The 25,439-nt window shown below is 42.4% G+C and overlaps 1 protein-coding gene across 1 annotated transcript in view; it reads right to left on the reverse strand.

The window, feature by feature from the left end:
* Positions 1–25,439, reverse strand: part of myom2a (myomesin 2a) — a 138,001-nt gene that overhangs the window by 73,563 nt on the left and 38,999 nt on the right. Inside the window, exons 15-18 of the mRNA XM_061229219.1 lie at positions 21,517–21,700; positions 19,125–19,299; positions 18,894–19,015; positions 35–222 (exon numbers count right to left, since the gene is read on the reverse strand). Of these exons, the coding sequence (XP_061085203.1) occupies positions 35–222; positions 18,894–19,015; positions 19,125–19,299; positions 21,517–21,700 (669 nt within the window). The remainder of the gene's footprint in view (positions 1–34; positions 223–18,893; positions 19,016–19,124; positions 19,300–21,516; positions 21,701–25,439) is intronic.

A 25,439-nucleotide genomic window follows, 5' to 3' on the forward strand; every position in this document is an offset into this window, starting at 1 on the left:
ATAATTGATTTGCTGATGGCAGCAATAAACATACCTGAAAAACTTGTTCCTTAATGGGTGGCACATTGACCTCATTCCAGTGCAAGCTGGTCACCTCGCACTTGTCAATGTAGTAGGCATTCACTTTGGAGCCACCAGAGTACTTTGGATGTTTCCAACCCAGAGTCATGGAGGCACCGTCACAAGACAGCAGTGTGATGCCATAAGGAGAGGAGGGGACAGCTGCAGTGGAGATGTATGTTATGAAATGCATATTGTCAAAAAATCACCACGACACCCCTTGTTACAAAAGTGGCACACAAATTCACATATTATTTAGGAAATAAAAACAAAATACAAATGTATGAGCTAGTTACAGGAATTTAGTTATACTGTGATTAATTGTCTGCCTAATGCTAAGTAGTCTTGACAATTATCAGACAATAACTTGGCTGACATTTTCCTGAGTTAGCATTCACCTTGCACACCTCAGGCCCCATGTTTTGGAAACCACTGGAATAAATGCACTGAAATCTGTATGGTCTTTATTTTAATAACCCTGTGCTTTATTTTAACAAGGTTGTTTAAAGCAAGAATGCATTCTTGAAATGGAATTGCTACCTTGGAAATGCCTTTAAAAATCACTAGATGCACTTTTCAATTAAATATTGCTAGATCCCATGGCACTCTGAGTTGTGACTGTCAGTTGAGCATGCCTGGGAACTAATTCCTCATTCACCATTTGGCCATGGGAGACCTCAAAGGATCAGCTCATAGTGGTCTGCAGATAGAAGGAGCAGGACCTGAGGGGTTCAGCAATTGGGGTAGTGAATGTGTGTGTGCGTGTGAGTGCGTGCATGTGTGTGTGTCTGCATGTGTGACTGTCTCAATGGAAGTGGCCTAGCAAATGTCATGCTGGCGTCTCTCATACTATTAAGATTCCAGATCTTAAAAATGGTTCATTCAAATACAGCCACTCATTTGGAGATTCTAGATCAGCCCATACCAGAATAAAGTGGAAGCCAGAGTGTCACTGCTGTCTTCATAATTACTGGCTGATCTAGTGTATCCACATAGTGGTCACAAACATTTCATTAATAGCCATAGCTGTCCCTCCCAAAAGTAGTCCTTAATATTCAGTGTCCCGATAATGCTCACTAGGAAGGGTTTATTTTTCAAAAACCATAAAAAGGGATGTTGTAAGTAATATACAGCTATGGAAAAAAATTGGAGACCACTACAGACCGTCACAATTATAACATGATTGCCTGATTGCGATTATTTGAGCTGACTGCGATTATTCAGCATAATCTTTTGATTCCATTTTGCACAAACCAACAAGTCTCTATTCATAGCGGAGAGACTCCCCTACTGGTGCAGCAGTGCGTTTGACAGCTCTGGGGAAAGTTATGCCAGAGATCATTTACAGACAGTCATTTTGCTGCTTAATTTCTGTAGCCTTTGTTTAAAAACCTAGTTTATGAAATAATTAAATAATATATTCTACATTTTGGAATTGTTGTGCAATGCAATCGCACCAAAGGGTGGATCTACCATGTAATATTTGCTACATCATTATTTATTCGAAGAGCGTGTTTCCATCGCCTATTTCCTATACTCTTTATCAACAAAATGGAAGAAACACCTCAAATGATATCAACAAAATGGAAGAAACACCTCAAATGAGTCTAAAACCTTTTTAGCTATCTTGTGGAAGATTTGTGGAATTGTCGTTTCCATCCGGCTTTTCTATTTAGATAATGCACTTAACAAATCTTGAATAGATGCTTTGTGTTTCACCATTGCATGCATATCAACTTTTGAAAATAAAGTCAAGCATCCTTCCACATAAAAAGTGGTCTTCAACCACTTTTTTGTTGCGTGATGTAAGCATACACAGTAGTTTTAGAACAAGCTGAATAAATAATAAATCAATCAATCTATGTGCCACAGAGTGAGAAGCTATTGGGCCAGAAGAATTACCAACGACCATTTCGATAAGGAGCAGGAATGGCTGTGGCTGTGGATTTTGTTATTTCTTTTTGCCTGTTTTGCCTGTTTTGGCCATAGTACATTGTTTATTTTGTCATTTGTAATTTTCAATAATTTATTTGTATTTTTCAGTAAAGACTTTGTATATTTAAGTTATTATTTTATTTCATATATGGCTAGTTCTAGAATTGGGGGTACATTTTGTGTCTCCCAGATAAACCTTTTGTTAATTAAAAAAACTAAAAACTTTATTGAATCAGTTTTTAATAATAATACTAATTATATTAAACTTTCACTCATAATAATGCTTGATGTATATTTTAGGCACAATTTATACATAAAATATTAACTAAATTACTCCCACCCCACCCATTATTGACTGTCTTCGGCTCCTGATTCATTCAACTTGAATTAACATGTATAATTATAATTAAGTATAATTTACAGTTTTTTGTGCTTACTCTATTAACAGTTAACATCAATTGCATAGGATATCTATTTTCTGTATTATATGTAATTTCAGTAATAAAAATATATATTTTGTGTCTGTCTCTATGTTCTGGTCAACTGGTATAACTGTTACCGCTGTTATAAAACCGCATTAAAATTTCCAAAGCGTTCAAAAGCATGCGACCTGCACCCAGTCATTTCACTTCCTCTGGCGGGAAACATCTTGGAAGGCAGTGAGGTACAGTACTGTGCAGAAGTCTTAGGCACCCTAGACTTTATTATACCAGTCAAAAGTTTGGACACACCTTGCCTTTTTCTGGATTTTTTGATTAATGTTTTATTTCCACTGTTTGTAATCAAGCAATTAATATGTGGTCAAAGTGCTGATTCTCATATGTTATTAAACCATGTTTCTATACATTTTGGTTGCACCATATAGTAATTACAGCACTTTTCAATGTTTTAAAATGTTTTGTATTTGGTTGCATATGGTAAATGGTTGGCATTTATATAGCACCTTTATCCAAAGCACTGTACAATTGATGCTTCTCATTCACCCGTTCATACACACACTCACACATTGACGGCGATTGGCTGCCATGCAAGGCCCCAACCAGCTCGTCAGGAGCATTTGGGGGTTAGGTGTCTTGCTCAGGGACACTTCGACACAGCCCGGGCGGGGGATCGAACCGGCAACCCTCCGACTGCCAGACAACTGCTCTTACTGCTTGAGCCGTCATCACGAGAGTCTGGATATCTTGTTCTTAGGTTGTCCTACAAGTAGGGATGTGTACCAAGAGCCGGTATTTTTTGGTACCGGTTCCTAAGTGAGCTCCAAGGTATGGGCTCACTTCATCAAACTCAATGAATCCTCGGCTCAGTGCAATATATGCAAGAAAGTAGTTGCGTCAAAGGGGGGTAACACCAGCAACATCATGAAACACTTGCAGTCTACCCATAGCATAAAGCTGAAGGAGTGTGGCGTGTTAAACAACGCATCTAAAGTTAGCAACCCGGCAGGCGCTAACAACACCGTACCCTCCTCCGTGCAGGCAGACTCCGACAGTGCTTCTTCAAGTCACGGTGAGTGTATGAATCATTAAAGGGGAAGTGAAATACTAGATTAAGTTAATAATTTACAAGATTGATTCCTAATATATACATCCTTAAAGGTTTAAGACTGCCAGTAAAGCTGGATTAAAAATAATAAGTAAAATTACCCTTTTTTAAAACATGCGCAGCGCCATTTTATCCGAGTGTATAGCGTGACGTCACTCTGTGCGATCTCGGCTGCTGCCAGAGAAAGTAAATATGTTGCTTTTCCTGAACAAAAACTGTTGTCAGGAGAAACACCTCCCCTACACTGTTCTGTTTACATGTATGTGTCTGTTGGGTTGAACATGTAGGCAAGGGCTTTGGTCATCTCCCTAGGTTTTTTTTTTAATTTCATCTATTCTGAGAAGCATTTGTAATTTTAAGTTAAGCTTCTGTTCTGTTGAAGCATTGTCACATTGACAGTTACCTTTAATGCTGTATGGAGCTGCCTGCTCGTTTTTTTGACATACCTCGCACTGCACATGTTGACTTGCTAAGGCAGGTGCTGTAAGTTGGCAGGTGCTGTAAGTTGTTTAAAAGGCAGGTGCTGTAAGTTGTTTAATGATGTTGCTGGTGTTACCCCCCTTGTGGTAATAAAAAATGATTGAATCTTTTACCATCTTGTAACGTCTTTATATTGTATACACTAAATTACACGCCGAGTATCGATAAATACCGGCACCGATAAGGAGTATCGGTATTGGTATCGATAAAATCCTAACGATACACATCCCTACCTACAAGCGATACTATAACTCTTTGCATTTGAATGGATCTCTATGGAAATTGGGGGGTGGGAATAGATTCGGCTGTAAATTATGCTGATACAGTATAGAACACATCTGTTGACTAAATGGCTTTATGTCATCAAGGGTCCAAGGTATCAGATGAGCCTCAAACCATCCTGCTGCTGCCAGATATGCTGTAGATACTACAAGGGAGATTTTTCCTGTTCAACTCAATGGAAGAATTGTTCAGGAGAAACAACCCTTGAAGTATCTACTGTATATCTAGTAGCAGCACGGTTGTTTGAGGCTGGCTTGATACCTCAGACCCATGATGAGTATTTTTGAAAGTATCTGTACAGAATGTTATACAGGTGCCTAAGACTTCTGCTCAGTACTGTACCTCACTGCCTTCCAAGATGTTTCCCATGTCATGTCATGCTTCGTTTCTCATTATTTTGTACAAAATGTTGAAGATACACCAACAGCAGATTAATTATCAGTAGAATTAACAGTAGATAATAACAAAAAAATCTGTTATTGTGATATTGCAGTGAATCTCACACTCAATTATTAAAAAACGATAATATGATGAAAATCCATCAAATTTACCTGGCCAAACTGTGAGAATAGTTTGTGGTATCTCATTGATGTCCTCATCCCACAACCAACCTCAGTGACCGGATGTCATGTAGAATTAAACAATATTTCTGCCCAAGAAATATGGGCAGAAATCGCCAATGACTGACTTGCATGCCCAGGGCGTGAGGGAGATGGTATGGTGAAGCATGGGGGCCACGCTTCCTGAGGGGGCAACATAATGACCATGGATGTGTAGGCTCTCTAGCCCTTGACTAATAGGTTGGACCCTTTAGCTGACTGGTTAGTGTGCTTGCCTGGCTGCCCCTGAATTTGCAACAATATGATGCCCATCAGAATTGTAATTCAGATGTATTTGTTAGGATTAAATATTTGTTTTTAGATTTAAAAATATTTTTTAAAGGTTTCAGAGTCAGGCAGAAAATGTTGTTGTTTTTTGTCTTAACTATTGGTGGTCAACTCTGTTATTCATATCAACTCTGTTTGTTTAAGGTTTTGTTTTAAAAATTAGATATGTTTTATTGTTACCAAATTAATCAGAAGCTGTGTAATAACTAACATTCTTACTACAATTTCAAAACATTTCATTCATTTTTAAAGCTATTTTTAGAGAAAATGCATACCATCTTGGCAACTTTTCAGTTAATGCGTTGATATGTCAACTACAAAACAAAAATTCTGTATCTTATTAGACTTAATGTTGAATTAATGGATGTAGAGACAAAAGTTATCTTAGGGAAGACAGGGTTTTAAATTGTATCACATTTGTTGACTATATATATTTAACCCAATTTGTCAACAACAGAGTTGACCAATTTTTCTGATAGTACATTGATATTATCTTTGAATCAACAACCAAATAGATTATTTTCAGTGGAATGCAGGACTTAAAGGTACAATAGGAAATTTTGGACTCCTAACTGTCAAGAGAGTAATTGCAGCAACAAACACCCTCAAACCACAACATGCACTGTTTTGGGAAGTTGGCAGTGACAAACGTGACTGCCATCTGCAGTCTGCCATCTTTTCGTAGTATTCTAGTAAGAAACCAGGGATAAGTGGTGTATGAACAAACCTATCTTGCTAGCTATGATAGCTATCCATGTAATTACTGTATTGGCGAGCAGTGAAAGAGAATGAACAGATGTCATACCTCATGCCAGGATGTGTTAGCTGTTGATAGCTGCAAATCTGTATGTAACGTTACATTAAGGCAGTCCTTCTCAAATAGTGGGGTGCGATGCCAGGGGGGGGGCGCGTGTGACCCTGGGGAACATGCTTTTGTTTGCCGTACTAGAATAAAGTGTAACTGCACATCCACTACAGTAGTTGGCAGTGGCGCTCTCATTGTCAGAGTGTTAGGGAGTATTAGCTCTATGGTGTAGGGGGTTTTTTTTGCACCGAGCAGGTGATATGAAGTGCAGTAAACAAACCTGTTACATCGGTCATGTTTGCAACAGTGCAACGTTTTACGACTTACAAGAATACAGGTTTTTCTGGTTTACATTACTTGCTTAACTGTGTTGAATAAACGGAGTAAGCTCCGACTGCGTTCCGTCTACAGTCTCCGTTATTCAACATAACAAAACCCTCAAGAGACAACATGAAAAAAATTTTAACAGGGATGAAAAGAAAGGCGGAGAGAGACGAAGATAATGAGACAAAAGAAAGTCACCCGAAAGCTAAGACGAGGAAATATGACGAAGCGTATGTAGTGCTTGGCTTCACTGTGACTACAGTGGGAGAAGAGGAAAGACCGGTGTGTTTACTGTGTCTAAAAATGCTAGCAGCGGACAGCATGAAGCCAAATAAATTAAGGCGCCACTTAAAGACATTACACCCCAATCACGCTGATAAGCCGCTGGAGTTTTTTCAGCGAAAACGTGCCGAATATTGCCAACAATCATCCCGCTTTGTGAATGCTACTTCAGTAAACCATCGAGCACTGTTAGCATCATATAAGGTGGCGTACCAAATTGCTCAGTGCAAAAAACCCTACAGCATAGCAGAGGAGCTGATACTGCCTGCAGCATTAGACATGGTCTCTGTCATGCTGGATGACGCAAGTGCTGCAAAACTAAAAACTATCCTTCTGTCCAATGACACTGTCGCCAGACGTACAGATGACATTGCTAACGATCTTCAAGAACAGCTGGTAGATAAACTCAAAGACAAACGTTTTGCCTTACAATTTGATGAAGCAACTGACCGCAACAAAGACTGTTTGTTTATTGCTTATGTACGTTTTGACTTGACAAACTCCCTGTGTGAGGATCTACTTTTTTGTAAATATGTCAGAGACAGAGCCACAGCTGAAGAGCTATTCAGAATGCTGGACTGCTTTTTGACTGAGAATGGGCTAAAGTGGGAGAACTGCATTGGTGTTTGCAGTGATGGTGCACAAACCATGGCAGGGAAGAGAAAAGGACTTTGGGCACTCATCAAGAAGGCCTCACCTAATGCTGAGTGGACACACTGTATTATACACAGAGAAGCACTTGCATCAAGGCAACTTTCCCCTGAATTAAGTGAGGTTATGACTGACATTATAGGTGTAGTCAATTTTATAAAGACCAGACCACTAAAAACAAGAGTCTTCTCTGCTATCTGTGAGGAGATGGGAGCTGAACATCAAGCTGTGCTCTCTCACAGTGAAGCAAGGTGGCTGTCACGAGGAAAAGTCTTGTCCCAAGTTTTTGAGCTCAGAGAGCAGATAAGAGTGTTTTTGGAGCAGGAGCACAAGTATGAAGTCGCAGAAAAATTTAGTGATGAGAACTTCCTGGGAAAACTGGCCTACCTGAGTGACATATTTGGAAAGCTAAATTAACTAAATCTACAGCTTCAAGGGAAAGATAAACACCTCCCTCAGGTCACAGACAAGATCAGCTCTTTCACTCGAAAGCTTGCAATGTGGGGCAGGCAACTTGATGAAGGAAACACTGATTAATTCGAGAACCTGCATGAATTTATGGACACTACTGACTATGATGCTACCTCAGTGATTCCACACATTAAGCAGCATATTTCATCACTGATGGGATTCTTTAAAAAGTACTTCCCTGAAAACAGTTCCCAGTATGACTGGGTGAGAGATCCTTTCAGTGCACCAGCTCCAACTGGTTTCAGCTCTGCAGAAGAGGACCAGTTCATTGACATGACGTCTGACTACACATTGAGACTGAGGTTCACATCACAGACACTGAGTGAATTCTGGCTGAGTGTAGAGGCAGTATCCACTCTTAGGGCAGAGGGCTATAGGCATTCTGCTTCCTTTTGCAACATCTTACCTCTGTGAGACTGGCTTCTCTGCTGTTGCTGCACTGAAGACCAAGTACAGGTCCCAGCTAAACATTGAGCAGGAGCTGAGAGTTGCAGTATCATGCTTCAAACCTCGCTTCGAAAAGCTGTGCACTGCAAACACATGCTCATTGTAGCCATTAATCCTGACTTCCTCATTTTGATAAAAAAAGAAAGAAAAAATCTGCACTAATTGTTTTATTCATTTTTGTTTTGTAGGTTAAAGTGTTTTATATATTGTGCTCCTGAGTTAATGTTGCTGAACTGAATTTAAATTTGTTATTATTTATTGATTTTATTTAATTTTATTTTTCAGTATCAAATGGTGCAATAAGTCGGTCAAAAATGTTTACAGTTTAAACAAGGATTTATTTTTTTTAATTTCAGGCAAATTGATGCACTTAAAATCTTTTCTGTTACAGACTAAAAAACAATGTTAATAAAGTTATTCTTTGTTGTAAGTTGAACTATATTTCTTTCTTTTTTCTTTTCTTTAATGTTAATAAGGATACAATGTTATGCAGAGGTGTACTTATAACAATTTTATAGACAAATGATATTATTTATAGTCGCGGCGGAGAGTGGGAGGCGCTAATTGTTTTCTTCTTGCTAGGGGGGGCGTAACAGAAAATAATTGAGAAGCACTGCATTAAGGCAATGTTGTTTTGTAAGCTTGCCGGTGACAACTTGCAACTGGAGCTAGCTAGCCACCCCAACAAGACAAACCGATAGACATTCAATGGCTAGAATAGCTCCACTTTTTGAGATTTAAAGTATGTTACCCATTGATCCAGAGTGAGACATGATGTTACTTAGTTATTTTGGGAAATCAGCAGGGCAACTTAAACCTGAAGTATAGATAGCTAGCTAGCTAGCTAGCTAGGTAAGTAACACATTAGTTGGGGTAACACATATATAGTTATATGACTAGCTTAAATATAGCTTTGTGCAATTGTATCGCTAGCTACTAGTAGCTAACAAGCTAGCTAGCTAGCTATGAATAGCTAATGTTAGCTCAGCTAACTGCCATCTTTAAAGTGGTCAGAAATAGCCTGTCATGACGGGTGCATTCCATTAGCCAGAAAGAGGATACTCCCTAAATCCACAACCACCCTCCTCTACTCCGTGCCCTGGAAACTGATCTTTGTGGACTCCCTCTCTCCACTGTCCCATCACAGTATAGGAACAAAACGGTTAAAACTCCGCCCTCCTCCACTCCTCCAGCATAGTGTACAACTGCTGTTTCAAACCAGCTGTTTCAAAACCTAGCTCAAGCTGTTTTTTTCAGCAGGGGTAAATATTCACTTGCGAGGCTGTACAGGGATGTACAGTCAGGTCCAGAATTATAGGCACCCTTGATGAAAATTAGCAAAAAAGGCTTTATAAAATAAACAACACAGATAATGAGCTATATTTTATGTCCAGACATATGGGAAAACTATAAACTCTTATCCTAATACAATTATTCAAATTTTTCTAAGTAATACTATTTTTCATGAAAAATGTAGGTGTCAAAATTATTACCCTTAAAGATTATTTTAAATAAAACCTAAAAGAAAAGGTTAAATCTGGAGTAAAATTCTACTTATATAAGTTAATCTCAGTCTTAAGGAACTGTATTGTGGCCTTCCATCACTTCCTGTTTCCCTAGGGTATAGAAATGAGGTAACACACAGGTAAAATCCCTTTGTCCTCCATCACCATGGGGAAAGTCAAAGAACTGTCAAATCAAAAGAGACAGATGGTTGCATGAAAAAGGAACAAACAAATTCAAGCGTCTGGAGTTTGCGAAACGTCATTGGAACTATGACTGGAACAGGGTGCTATTGTCAGATGAGACCAAAATTGACATTTTTGGCCGTGTATACCATCGGAATGTTTGGCGTCAAAAAAGGGATGCATACAAGGATAAGCACCTCCAGGACTGCAAATGCTTTTATTAATGAGCTCCCAGACTCATTTGTGCACTGTGAGGATGTCCTTGCCTCCAGCCAAAATGCATACACTATCATTAACTCAATTGATCAGCTGACTGGCAACGTAAATAACATAGAACCCTGGATACTATCGCACCTCTTCAGAAAAGAAAAGTTGGCCATAAGAAATTAGCACCTTGGTACAATGTCCATACTCGTGCTCTCAGGCAAGCTTCACGCCAACTTGAGCGCAAATGGCGCTCTACGAAATTGCAGGTATTCGTCCATGCCTGGAAAAATAGCCTACTAACCTATAAACATGCCCTCTCCACAGCACGTTCATCATATTTCTCTACCTTAATTGATGAAAATAGAAACAATCCTAGGCACCTGTTTAAAACTGTTGCCAGATTGACTAAGAATCATGTTGATCCCTGTGTCTCAATATAGTTTAGTAGCAATGATTTCATGAATTTCTTTGATGACAACATTTTAAAAATCAGGGACAAGATTCAAAGTTCTTCTGCCACTCCTCCTATAGGGTCTGTCCTTCCATCCACTCAACACATAGATGCACAATCTTCGGAATGACCGATGGCCTATCTGAACTCTTTTACTCCAATAGAGCTCATTGAATTTAATACCATAGTTAATTCTTGAAAATCTTCTACTTGTCTTCTAGACCCTATCCCAACAAAGCTTTTGAAGGAGCTACTACCAGTAATTGGAGCACCACTCCTATATATTGTCAATGCTTCTTTAGCATCTGGACACATACCACAGACTCTTAAACTTGGACTCATCAAACCACTTCTTAAGAAGCCAAACTTAGATGTGAATGATTTGTCCAACTACAGGCCCATTTCGAACCTCCCGTTCCTGTCTAAAGTACTAGAAAAGGTCATTTCAAAACAATCATACATTGGAAGTTTTTCAATCTGGTTTTAGACCCTTCCACAGCACTGAAACAGCCTTGGTCAAAGGACTCAATGACCTACTCCTCGCTTCTGACAGTGGCTGCATCTATGCACTTGTGCTTCTAGATTTAAGTGCAGCATTCGACACCGTTGATCACCTGATCCTGTTGGATAGACTTGAAAATCTTGTAGGCCTCCGTGGACAGGCTCTCGCTTGGTTTAGATCATATCTATCAGATCGATATCAATTTGTGCACTTTAACAATGACTCCTTATCAATCCAGGGTTAGATACAGAGTACCATCAGCCACCAGTCAATCTCCACCCGGCTGCAACATTGAGTGGCTGGTCACCAAAATCCAAGAAACATCTGTTGTGAATGTATACAAGCCCCCACCAACTGTGCTGACTGTATCATCGCTACCATCTGTGACTCCTCCTGCCATCTATGCAGGTGACTTCAATTGCCAACATACAGATTGGGGTTACAACCACACATCGCAGGATGGTGAAGCGCTGAGTGAGTGGGCTTCTAACGCTGAGGCACTGCTGCTCTTCGACCCAAAGGAGCCCCCAAGCTTCTTTTCTGCATGCTGGAACTCTCACACCAACCCAGACTTGGCCTTTGCCGTATGCCGCAGTAACAACCTGAAACCGGAGAGACGTGTCTTGGACAGGTTCCCTCGTTCACACCACCGGCCATCCATCATCAAAGTACCATCACTGGTACAGCCGGTAGCTGGCAAACCGGTCAGGAGATGGAACTTCAGGAAGGCGAACTGGCGGCAGTTTATGGCGGAAACGGAAAGAAGAACTGCTGGTCTCCTGGACCCAGAAGCAGCTGATGTGGATGCTGCATACGCCGCCTACTGTGAAGTCTTCCTAAGGGCAGCAAAACACAACATCCCACGTGGCTACAATAAGAACTACATCCCGGGCTGGGATGAGGAGTGCAGCTGCCTGCTGCGCCAACACAAGCAGGCAAGCTCCAGGGAAGAAATGGACGCAACAGCAACAACCCTACTGCAGAAGCTGGATGACACCCGAAGGGCCAGGTGGACTGAAGTAGTGGAAGCTATTGACTTCACCCACTCTAGCCGGAAGGCGTGGCAGACCATCAACCTGCTCTCAGGGAGAAAAACAACCCCCCGCAGGTGTCCAGTGACAGCAGATGCCATTGCTTCCCAGCTCCTGAAAAATGGTCGCTTCCCTGATGCTGACAGAAACGTCACACGATTCACCTCGTGTGAGGTATCGTCTCTCTCCAGGGCAGCCAGCGTCGATGCTAACCTCTCAGGAGACTTCACAGTAGCCGAACTAAGTGCAGCAATCAACAAACTGAAGCCGGGCAAGTCATCAGGTCGAGACAATATCCACCCAGAGTTTGTCATACACCAAAGTGAAAGAACATCTTACTGGCTATGCTCGTTCTTCTCATCATGCTTCCGGAGGTCCAAGCTCCCAAAGACCTGGCGCCGGGCTTCCGTCATAGCCTTGCCAAAGCCGAACAAACCCGCCGAAGACCCGAAGTCCTACAAGCCCATCTCTCTGCTCTGTGTCCCTCCTGGAGAGGCTGATTCACAGCCGCATCAAGCCAGTGGTGGACCCACAACTCCCACCGGAACAAGCCGGCTTCCGCCGAGGCAGGTCAACAGTGGATCGGGTAACGCTACTCACCCAGGACATCGAGGACAGCTTTCAGGATAACGAAAAAGCTGGAGTAGTATTCCTGGACCTGACAGCCGCCTATGACACCGTGTGGGACAGTGGACTACATCTGAAACTGTTGAGGACAATCCCGGACCGGCACATGGTGAGGTTCATCATGGAGATGCTATCGAACCGTAGCTTCATCCTACAGACCAGCGATGGCCAGACCAGCAGGCTCAGAAAGTTGAAGAACGGTGTCCTGCAAGGCTCCGTCCTCTCACCAATGCTGTTCAACATATACATTCACGACCTGCCGGATACAACATCTACCAAGTATGGCTATGCGGACGACTTGGCCATCATGCTTCGACGCCCAACATGGAAGGCGATGGAAGATGGCCTCAACCGAGACATGGGCATCCTGGCAGACTACCTCCAGAAGTGGCACCTTCAGCTCAGCATGGGCAAGACCGCCTGGAGTTCCAGCAAGCCCCCAAGTACCTCGGCGTATGCTTGGACCGGACACTGTCCTACAAGCAACACCTGGATGAAGTGAAGGCCAAGACAACAGCAAGGGTCTCGCTCATCTGCCGCCTGGCGGGTTCGACTTGGGGAGCTTCCCCCCAGACCCTACGCATATCCACGCAAGCCCTGGTCTTACCCATAGCAGAATACTGCGCCCCAGCCTGGAGCAGAAGTCCACATGTGAACAAGGTAGATACTGTCATCAACAGCGCCCTCCGTATAGTTACTGGTTGTCTGAAACCCACCCCTGTGTCCTACCTGCCAGTCCTAGCTGGAATCGCCCCAGCCAGTCTCCGACGGGATGCGGCTACCCTCGCCCTGGCAAGAAAAGCCCAGAAGCACGACTGGCACATCCTACACAAAGCCACAACAACACCGGCACCACCATGCAGGCTTAAGTCTCGCCATCCCTACAACAAGGCAGCACAAGAGATGCTACAGTCTATCCCTGAGGACTTGTCCAGAGACGCCTGGCTGGCAGCATCCTGGAAACAGACGTGGGAGACGGCTGGGCCCTCCCGCAATCAACGATACATCCGGGACGCAGGAGGCGGTGTAAAAGGAGAAGACATGCCACGCCATCTATGGACCTCACTGAACCGTATGCGCTCTGGCGTCGGACGCTTCAAGTCATCTCTGAAGAAGTGGGGCCTATCGGACAGTGCGGCATGTGAGTGTGGCGAGCCTGAACAGACTGCCGAGCACATAATCACCGGCTGCCCCCTATACAGCCCACCCTCAGAAGCTGGCCTTTTCGACTTAGGACCGGAGACGAGGGCGTGGCTGCATGACACTGAGTTGGCCATCTGACGATATATGAAAGAAGAAGAAGAAGAGTACCACAAGGATCTGTGCTTGGGCCCTTGCTTTTCTCTCTATATATGCTTCCCCTGGGACAAGTTATTTGCAAACATGGCATTAACTTCCACTGCTATGCTGATGACACACAGTTGTATGTATCAGTCAAACCTGAGGAAGTTGTCCAGCTGTCAAAAATGGAAGCTTGTCTTGAAGACATAAAGAAATGGATGAATCTTAACTTTCTTTTGCTAAACTCAGATAAGACTGAGATAATGGTAGTCCCAAGTCCTTGAGATGTAAATTATCTGATGATATGCCAAACATTGATGGAATTTGCATCACCTCAAGTGCTGTCATCAAAGACCTTGGAGTTACTTTTGATCCAGATCTTGCGTTTGATGCACATATTAAAAACATCTCTCGGGTTGCTTTTTATCACTTAAGGAATATCTCCAAAATTCGGAAGATACTGCCCCTAAATAATGCAGAAAAGCTAGTGCATGCTTTTGTTACCTCAAGATTAGATTACTGCAATGCTCTTTTGTCTGGATGTGCAAATTCCTCTCTGAAAGGGCTCCAGCTAATTCAAAATGCAGCAGCTTGTATTCTTATTAGTAGTCTTATTCTGCCGGGGTTCTCCTTATCACACGCAGGTACCTCTCCCTCCTGCTGTGAATGACCAATTACCATCTGGACCCCCTAACAATGTTACTTTCCTCTTCTCCCCGCTCTGGGCACCTGCCCGGAGCGCTAGCCCAACTTTCCTGCGCACCCCTCCTGGCCTGGAGCTCCAGCCAAAGACCAGCCTGCCACTGCTGATTCAGCTGTAGCACCAAGGCTGTCCCCTTGCCTGACAGTGCCACCCATTGGTGTTCCTGCCATCTGTGCTTCAAGTTATTGGACATTTATGTACTTTTATTTAATCTGGTTTTCTGTTTAAAACCATTGTTTCTACAAACCGGTGTCAACCAGCGGCAGATGGGTTCCCCTACTGAGTCAGGTTCTGCTCAAGGTTTCTTCCTGTTTCCAGGGAGTTTTTCCCTGCCACTGTAGCCCGAGGCGTACTCTTGGGGCCCGGTTTCTAGTTCTGTAAAGCTGCTTTGTGACAAAGGCCCTTTGTAAAAAGCGCTATACAAATAAAATTGAATTGATTGAATTGAATAGTCCTCAACATTGGGGGCCGGTTTTTGAAGTTTGTTCACTTCATAGCACTGCCGAAGCTACCCCCTTCAAAAAGACAGCAGAGCTCCTATTCCTCCATGTCTTCTGTTTGCAAGGCCTGCCCCTGGAGGTAACCATGGACCATGGCCTTCAGTTCTCCAGCCACTTCTGGAAGTCCTTCTGTACACTCATCTGTGCCAAGGCCCAGTTATTAGCCGGCTTCCACCCCCAGACCAACGGCCAGGCCGAGAGGATGAACCATCAGCTGGAAAAGGCACTGCGCTGTGTGGTGGAGAAATCCCCGTCTTCCTGGGACTTACTCCCTTGGGTGGAATATGCATGCAATTCACTCCCAGTGTCCTCCACTTTCACCTTTCACCTGCTACCTGTGCTATGAGCCACCCCTGTTTCCAGAGCAAGAGAGGGACATAGAAGTTCCTGCCGCCCTACTGCTGGTACGTCATGCCCACAGAGCCTGGATGAAGGCCCGCATTACCCTCCTACACTCCCCGCTACTCTGTTGGCCAAAAGGTTTCTACCAGAGACATCCCCCTCTGCTCTGTCACAACTCACCCCCACACTTTGTAACATAAAGAAGATATGCTGCTGTTTGCCTTGCAATATAATTTAGTCTACTGTTAGCTACCAAACAAACAGTAAATACAGTAATACAAAGTAAACATAGTCTAACGTTATTTCCGGTCACTGTCACAATTAATGCAGTCATGTAAAAAGTGTCACTTCCAAAGAGGCGAGTGCAACTTAGTAGCAACAATTCCCAGGCAAGACGTGATGTAGCTAAAAGTTAGCGAACTTAGCGAGCGCCTAATGTGCGTTCCTGTATCAAACTCAAGAAGGTTAAAATATAACGGCCATTTATTGGTTCTGAAAAGCTTCTTCCACTGGTGCTACCTCAACCAATCCGTAGCAGCTTCCTTTGAAGGGAAGACCTAAACCAGACCCTCTCCTTCTAAATCAGTTGGCTGGTGCCAACTTTCAACAATGGACACGCCCACAAACTGCCAACTTTCAGCTTCATGCACCATCGTACATCTCCCATAGAAACTGTATGTGTGAAATCATAGTATACAGTATGTCCATTTATTTTACCTCCTTGGTCTGAACACAGTTATTTATTTTCCAGTCAAAAATGACATACATTTCAGAGGACAGATCTGACAGCTATTGCTGCTGATTGCTGCTGGTTTACATGCCTGGCACACTTCCTGTTTTGTGGTTTTGTGGTGGAGTGAGAGGAAAGGAGACAAACGGAGATGGAGACAAATTATTGTGTTTGGAGTTTGCTCTGTTTGCTCAGTGGTGGGTAGAGAAAGAAGATTAAATTGTACTTTTAAGTGGGGGGCTAGTATTAGTTTGCATTTTTAAAAACCCATATTATGAACAATTAAGGCTATACTATGGCATGATGAACAGAAATGTTTTTTCAAAATTATACTTGCATGCATTTAGGATAATGCCCTCGGGATGAATAAAGTATCTATCTATCTATCTCTCTAGGATATTCATACAAACTTTTTTCACTGAACTGAATGATCACGGTGGTTACTGAAAGTCATCTTTTTTTAACAATGTTTAATGTTACCCTACATATACTGTGGTGGCCCGACCAGGGATCGGTACACCACTGGGGTGGAACGGCCCGTGCGCCGGCGCCAAGAGTTGGGGATGCTGATTCACTCTGAATATTTTCCCCTGTCCTATCTAAGTGAACGGCACCTTGGAGAGAGACCGGGAGGAGAATCAGCACCATGGCCAGCAACCCCCGGGGCGAGACGGGTGCGGCCGCATTCCGCACGTGAAGGAACAATTTGAATTAAGCAGGAACAGCTGACACGAGTGCGGAAAGGAGAGGCGTCTACAAAAGGAGCCGAAAAACGCAACCCGGGGCTCATGACGGAGGAGGAGAGATCCGGAGCCAGAGCTAACTTACGGCGAGAGAGCCCATGCACGCGGAGGAAACCCCCACGGACGAACCCTCAAAAGTCGCGGATTCACGTGAGCCGACAATTAAAACAACGCGCTCGCTAACCTCTCTCTCTCTCTCTCTCTCGGAGCCTAGACGGCATCAAAGGCGGGCGACTAGGCGAGGAAGGACGGCTTCAGCGGCCAGGGCACCGCCGGGACAGAGCGAACCACCGGCGGATTCAAGGCGGACGAACACGGCTAATTGAATACCGGTTTTTTTTAGAAGTTTTCCCGACAGTGGAGTTCCTAATTTTGTGGACACTTATATTTTTTTAGTTTCTTTTCTTTTATGGTTTTTTGCATGAAAAGAAAGCACGTGTCGGTGCTGGACTTGTGAAGTGCCCTGAAGGCACGTGGGGAAAATAAAGACGTATTTTCACCCATTTTACTCTCTCTCCCTCTCTCTCTACCAGCGGGTCGCCACAATACCTCAGTAAAATTGTGTGCCCCAGTTTTCAGATAATCCACTACCACTCTTAACTAGCTAATGTGACAGGACATGGGTTTTTTTGAGAGATTTAGGGCCTGTGTCCACTACGCTTCTTTTCACGAGCGCCAGCACCTTTTTCAATTCTTTTCCATAGGGAGAGAGTGCATGCAGCCGCATGCAGCCACATGCAGCCGCCTCTAGCAAAAGCACTGCACCTGGTTTATTTTTTCTGAGCCTTTTTTGTGCAGCCGCTTCGGTTGCTTCAAGTTCAAAATAGTTAAACTTTTCAGAAAGGCGCGGCACTCAATGTCACTTTTCATGATCCACCAATCACAGCTTTGATGGGGCGGGACTTAAAAGCACCCTAACGACCCTAAACGTTACCCATCTTCATAACATTGTTTCAAATACAATGGCAAGAATATGAAGGAGAAGGTTGTTTAAGTGATGTCAGAGTATCCGTACTAGGGCAAGCATGCTTTGGTTTGCTGAACTCAAAACACTAAATAAATAAACAAACAAACAACAATGAGCGATATCTTCCATAATGGACAGACTGTTTAAGTGAGAGTTTGTCTTTTTTTTTTTTGTCTGTTTTTTTTAGGCGCATCATCCCAGCACTCTGCCAGCACTTTTTCTGCCTGAAAAGAAGTGTAGTGGACACAGGCCCTTATGGGTGCTGATGCTGCACTAAGCTCAATCTTAAAATCTCTAAAAAAATGTTCCTGATCTGATGGGCATTGACGTTCAGGCAGAGGACTGAGTGAGTGAAAGAAGATAGAATGAGGGATGCCCACATGAGGGATACACACACACACACACACACACAGTTCTTATATTATAAAAACACATACTTGTATGTAGTCCCATGGAATTGAGATGAGGAGTACAGTACAAAGCCACTTCATCTTCTCTTGCCTTTGTTAATGTGAACAATTGTCATTGTTGTCCTGATTGATTTACAGCACTACCATTGAGCACAATATGGTTTTAAACTATTGAGTGGCATTTAGGCCAAGTGGTGTTACTGTTGTAAATGTAAATGTAAAAATAAAATATGGGAAACAAATTATTGAAGAAAAAATGTGTACATAAGCCATCCCAATGTGTTTGTTCAAGTGGTCTTTGAAAAGTTTTGGGTTCACTCTGCCCTGGAGGTAAGAGCAGTTATCTGGCAGTCGGAAGGTTGCCGGTTCAATCCCGCCCTGGGCCTGAGTGTGTCTGTCCTGAGCCAATCACCGTTGGTGTATGAGAGTGTAAATGAGAAGCATGAATTGTACAATGCTTTGGATGAAGGCTCTATATCAATGAAGACCATTTACCATTCATTTCCAGGAATTATATAGCATATATAATTTGTTATACTTACTTATGGAAGCTTCTACCAAGAGAGGAGCAGATTCCTGTGATTCTTCACTGAGCCCAAAGTCATTGACAGCTTGTACACGGAAGACATAGGTCTCTCCACCAGTCAGTCCATGGACTACAAACCTAACAGCAACACATTTGTGAAACATATATTTATATCATAAAGTAATATTTTCACACCAATTGTGGTCTCTTTGACTGTACCACATCAAGATTGAGATGTTTGGAATACCTGGTGTGTTTATATGGCTTGTGGTTACATGGTATCCATGCCTTTGTTCCCACTACACAGGCATCAATGTAGTAGCCAATAAGATTGCTGGGGTTTTTAGGGGGCTCCCACTGTACAAACGCTGAAGTCTTTGTGTTCCTTGTGGCAACAACTTGACCTGGGGCTGACGGGACACCTGCACAAACAGTTTTTGATTTTACAAAAGGACAAAGAACAAAGTTTCAAGAAGACTGTGATGTACAATAATTTATGCAGTGTTGCCATTTCAACAAAAGTATTAATTTTTCCAGAAAGAAATTTCTGAAAAGAAAGATTACCCACTGGTCTATTTAATTCGCTGTAAAAAAATTAAACTCTGATACTGTAGAGAGATGTTTTTGTTTTCTGAATTCCATCTACAAAATAATTTAATTGCTACATATGAACATGACAAAGACATAAAAATACACAAAAGATCTATGCACTTTGGCCTTTATTAGGTATTTATTACACTTATTTTTTAGACTTCTACTGCTGTAGCCCATTCACTGAGAGTAATGTTGCGTTGTGTGTTCAGAGATGCTCTTCTGCATACCACTGTTGTAATGTGTGGTTATTTGCGTTACTGTCACCTTCCTGTGAGCTTTGACCAGTCTGGCCATTCTCCTCAGACGTCTTTCATTAACAATGTGTTTCTGCAGAACTGTTGCTCACTGGATTTCTTTTGTTTTTTGCACCATTCGCTGCAAACTATAGAGACTAGTGTGCTTGAAAATCCCAGGAGATCAGAAGTTTCTGAGATATTCAAACCACCATGTCTGCCACCAACAATCAATCCAAAGTCACTTAGATCACATTTTTTCCCCATGCTGATGGTTGATGTGAACATTAACTGAAGCTTCTGAACCGTATTTACATGATTCTATGCATTGCACTGCTGCCACACAATTGGCTGATTAGATAATCGCATGAATAAGTAGGTGTAATGAAGTCGAAATTTTCCTAATAAAGTGCTCAGTGAGTGTACAGTATTAAAGTGACTAGTGACTTGATTTTGTAGTTTGTTTTCCATCCATCCATCCATCATCACCCGCTTATCCGGAGTCGGGTCGCGGTGGCAGTAGGCAAAGCTGGGTATTCCAGGCGTCCCTCTCCCCAGCAACGCCTTCTAGCTCCTCCTGGGGGATCCCGAGGCATTCCCTGGCCAGGAGAGATATATAATCTCTCCAGCGGGCTCTGGGTCTCCCTCGGGGTCTCCGCCCAGTTGGACGAGCCCGGAAAACCTCCAAAGGGAGGCGCCCGGGAGGCATCCTGATCAGATGCCCGAACCACCTCAATTGGCTCCTTTCGATGCGAAGGAGCAAGGAGCAGCTCCGGATGTCCGAGCTCCTCACCCTATCTCTAAGGCTGAGACCGGCCACCAGAACTGTGAATCTGACTCTGAAGTTAGATTAGTCAGACATACAGTAGACTACAACTGCCGTTCATCACAGAGATTATTTATGGGGGATGGGTAGTAAAGGGGGATATTCTGCAGTTGTTCATCATAGGGGTTGTTGATGGTTGCAGGGGTTCGCCGCTGACAATAATGGGGGTGTCAGCAATTGCACTTGGGGGGCAGAACACCTCCCAGATCCTGCCCCACTGGTCCTTCGATTAAGTTATATTTGGTTTTGAATTTTAAATGAAAAAAAAAAAATCCTAATAACTTGTTTGTGTTCTTATTTGTTGAAGAATGTGACAACTTACCCCACATTATGTGACAACTTAATGACTGATGTGGAAAGTTGTAACAAGTGCACACCATCTACTTAACTGTTGATAACTGTTGTAAATTTGGTATTACATTCATTCCATTGTGTTGTATTGTGCCAAATAAATGTAATAGAGTGAAAAGTGTGACAATATGTCCCACTCTCCCCTACTTTTTATTTCAGTCCCGTTTCTCATTGAATCAGTGCTTTTTTGTTTAATTCCCCATAGCAAGTAATTTTTATTTTTCATTTGTACATTATGTGAAGTGTGACTGACATGTCCCAATTACCTGTTACCCCTTTTCCATTACAGAATGTAGATATTAAGGTGGCAGCTATATTAGAGACCAAACGCATTGTACTCAAAGCTGTGAGGTGATTGGTGAAGCAAGTTCAGCTTTCAAAAAAAAAACTTTTCATTTTTCCACATCTTAAAAATGAACAAAGGAAGTGTGTAATTCTGGTTTGAATTGAAATGTTTGAAGTATTTATACTGGCAATGGTTCAGTCTTTTTAAAAAAACAACTGTGAGAAACTTTATATGCTACGTACCTGGACTTTAACAACCTGAAAAGAACATGTCAAACACGATCTTATTTATGGTAGCAGGATATGACAATTTTCTCACAATTTGTGTATTGAGAGAAATATTTGCTTACCGTGTGGGTCTTCCTTCTTGATAGGACCTGTAGGCACAGAAGCCTCACTTGTACCATATTTGTTTACGGTGTGCACACGAAACAGGTACTGTTTACTGCTCTCCAAGTCAAACACAGGGTAGTGAGGGGATTTCAGCACCACACCAGTGTTCATTCTCTGCCAAGCATCACTGCCTGCCACAGTCTACACAAAAGAAAGATCCAAAAAAGAGAAGGTACCTGTTAATGTGGAGTACATTCAAGTTGTATTCTTATGAACCAAACCTATTTTTATGAATGGAAAGCATATAATTAAAATTGTATGCATTGGACGAGCCCCACAGTCTCAGATTGAATCCAACTCCATTGAGAACACACAATTGGCAATCGTATCACCAAGGTATGAGAGAGTTCAGTCAGTTAAAATTAATTTTTTATTGGCATAACCTTTATTTTCCTACATTTGAAATGTAGCGTGCTTTATTAATGATTCAGTGGAATCACTGAATGGTATATATTGCAGATATATTGTAATAGAAACATTTTGACACTTTGTCTGTCACCTTATTGTCTCTCAAATAACTAGCCTTTACCCATAAATATGAAAAATCTGTGAGAAACAGCTGTATGGGAAAGTGCCACCAGAATCATCCACAAAGATGACTTTATCTGAGACAACCATTTTTATTTTTATATGTTGTCTTACATTTCATACAGCTACAGTGGGTAAAGCTAAAATTGGAAAAAATGCAAAAAAAAAAAAAAAAAGGCAACAAGAAACCTGTTCCTGACACAATCCTAGTCCCTATGGATTGGCCAATTCAAAAATTCCCTAATGCTGCTTGGACCCTGTCAATTGCTGTTATATTTAGTTTTTGCTTAGTTTTTTATTGGATTTAAGTCTGGATACATTACATTACATTACATTACATTACATTATTGGCACTTGGCAGACGCTCTTATCCAGAGCGACGTACAAGTGATTAGACTAAGCAGGAGACAATCCTCCACTGGAGCAATGCAGGGTTAAGGGCCTTGCTCAAGGGCCCAACGGCTATGCGGATCTTACCAGGATTAGAACCACCGACCTTGCGGGTCCCAGTCATTTTACCTTAACCACTACGCTACAGGCCGCCCCTACACAGATACACAGATGGCCATTGCAGAACATGGATGTTCTCTTTCGTATTCGATATGTATGGAGAAGGATCCCCCTGTTCCTATCACAGGGATAATCTTTAAGACATGCTGACCACGCCCTGATAAGTGCCCTATAAAGCACCCGAGTTGATGTGGAATTAGATAGACAGAGACTAATAACTTTTGCAGCAAGAGCTTACTTTCCACATTAAGGTTAGGGTGTCTGTCCTTGGGGCAGCCTCCCAGGGTGGTTAAAAATCTTTTAAGCTTAACTGATACTCCACTGAATGTATAACATTCAATCACATGTTAATGCATTCAAAAGTTATAGTATGTTGTGGTGCTGAGGTGTCAGCTAAATGTAGACAATTTGGAGAAAGCTATTTACCAAATGAGACCAGGACAGGGAGTGTGGTGGTTTGCATCATTGTGCAAGTATCTTTTTAGCTGCAGTAAGGACAGCCAACCATAACAATTTTGAGGTGGAGATAAATCAAGTTTTAAATTGTCATTCAAAATTAGTACTCTAGGACAGCATGGAATATCTTGGATAACGTTGGATAACGTTGTGGCCTCTTGGTTCCAAAACTGATTTGCAGTGGGGCAATCACAAAACATATGCATGAAGGTGCTGATGGACCCCTGAGGGCACTACTCATAGATCAAAGAATGGCCATAATATGATGTTTTCTAGGTGTTATATTGTTCTGTTAAGGAAGTTGTAGTGTATAAGAACAGCACTCGAGTCCTCCATTTTTGGGACATCCACAAGTTTTGTGCTCGCTAGTGAATTGTTCCCTGAGTGTGTATTGCTCATGGCTGTATAGCTAATGCACACAGGGGTAGCTGTTGCAAATCTTGCTTCTGCTTCTGGGGCTCCCAGACTAGTCTGCAAACTGTGTGGATCGGCAGTACCGCCACCTAGAGGTTAGGAGCGGTTCTGTGCCAATGCACCTTTACCAGGTGCATGGGTACAATTAGCTGAGGTGCGCCCACATAAAGCGGCAGTACCGTCATCGCATGACCCTGCTCTTGGAACACATGCAAGCTAGCACCTAGAAAATGTATGTTTTGTACTGTCACCTATTCGGATTGCGTTGCTGTGTTTGGACTCTCGCATGTGTCATTGACTAAGTTTTGGATTACCCTGGTTATATCTGGTTTCCCCATGATTAAACCATTGCTTGTGACCGCGACTACAAACTGTACCAGTCTGCCTGATCTGTCAGTTCTTGAATAAAGACATTTATTCAGTGAATTTCTGGGTTGCGATTGATACCTTGTTCCTGCTTCCTGACACAGGTACCATGATGACATCAGGAATTACTGGCCAAAAAATGTCTTGATCTCCTCCCATAGTTTTATGAGATTTGTATATAGAGATTTATTGTAGAGAGATTTGAAGCATCAGCCATGAGCTGACATGGTGGTGCAGTGGATAACACTTTGCAACAAGAACTTCAATCCCGACTGGAGGGCTTTCTATATGGAATTTGCTTATTTCAAAATGGGTATGGTTGGCTGGCCTCACTACAGCTAAAAAGATGCTTGCCACTGTGGAAGCCACCGTTTGTCCTGGTCGCATTGGGTAAATATCACTGGGGTGGGGGAGGGGGGGGGAGTGACAGAGAAAAACTGTTTAAAATGTTCTGTATCAAAATTTTTTGAAAGAAAATATTTGATCAAAAAAATTATTTGATTTAGGTCTAATCTCTTTAAGAGGATGTGAAGAAGCTGCCTTAATTGATTAGCCATATTGTTGGCACACTTGTTATTCAAAGAATGACAGATTAGTTCAAAGGAAAGTTTTGTGCCCCACCGAGCATGTCTAACATTTAACAAAAATGCATAATAATGTTTCAATATTTGCCAAGGGGGCGACATGGCTCAGGCAGTAAGAGCAGTCGTCTGGCAGTCGGAGGGTTGCCGGCTTGATCCTCCGCCAGGGCTTTGTCGAAGTGTCTCTGAGCAAGACACCTAACCCCCAAATGCTCCTGACGAGCTGGTCGGGGCCTTGCATGGCAGCCAATCGCCTTCGGTGTGTGTGTGTGTGTATGAATGGGTGAATGAGAAGCATCAATTGTACAGCGCTTTGGATAAAGGCGCTATATAAATGCCTGCCATCTTTGCCAATGGTGTTATTAAACCATGGGTCATTTTGGCACCTATGGTTTTCAGAAAAAAAAAAGAATTACTAAATTTAAAAAATGAGAATGTGAATGTATTGAAATAGAGGTATATAGTTTTCCTATATGTTTGAAAATAACAAATAATGTTGTTTATGAAATACAGTCTTTTTTTTTCTGTGACGCTCTCCTGTTTCCATCCGTTTTGGGTTTTCTCTTGTGCTTATCTTTCAGGCGGCCAGTGGACAGGAGAGGGAGGGTCATCAGTGGTAACAACGAGCACCTGCGCCTTGTGTGCTTTGTGCTTGAATTACTTGCCATTCCTGTTCAGGGGCCTTTAAAAAAAAAGAAAAAGTTTTCCTTCATCCCACGCAGACATGGACTTTGTTTGACGGACTGAATAAATGCAATTTTTTTAGTTATTCCTTAAAACTGGTGTGTGTCCCTTACATTATGATTTCCAAGCGGTCGTAACATATTAAGTGTGCCAATAATTATGGAGCCCACTAGGTATCAATTTAAATAACTGGAATCTGTTAGCAAAACTGAAATTAAGTGTGCAGTATAGCTGTTTAATTTAATCCATTGGTAAGCGTATTTTCAATCCCATCTCCTTTCCAGAGCGTTATGCATCAGAGGATGCATTCATTTATCGCCACCCCATATGCAGCCCAATAA

Source organism: Conger conger, chromosome 2, assembly GCF_963514075.1.
Source record: "Conger conger chromosome 2, fConCon1.1, whole genome shotgun sequence".
NCBI classification, from domain to species: Eukaryota; Metazoa; Chordata; class Actinopteri; order Anguilliformes; family Congridae; genus Conger; species Conger conger.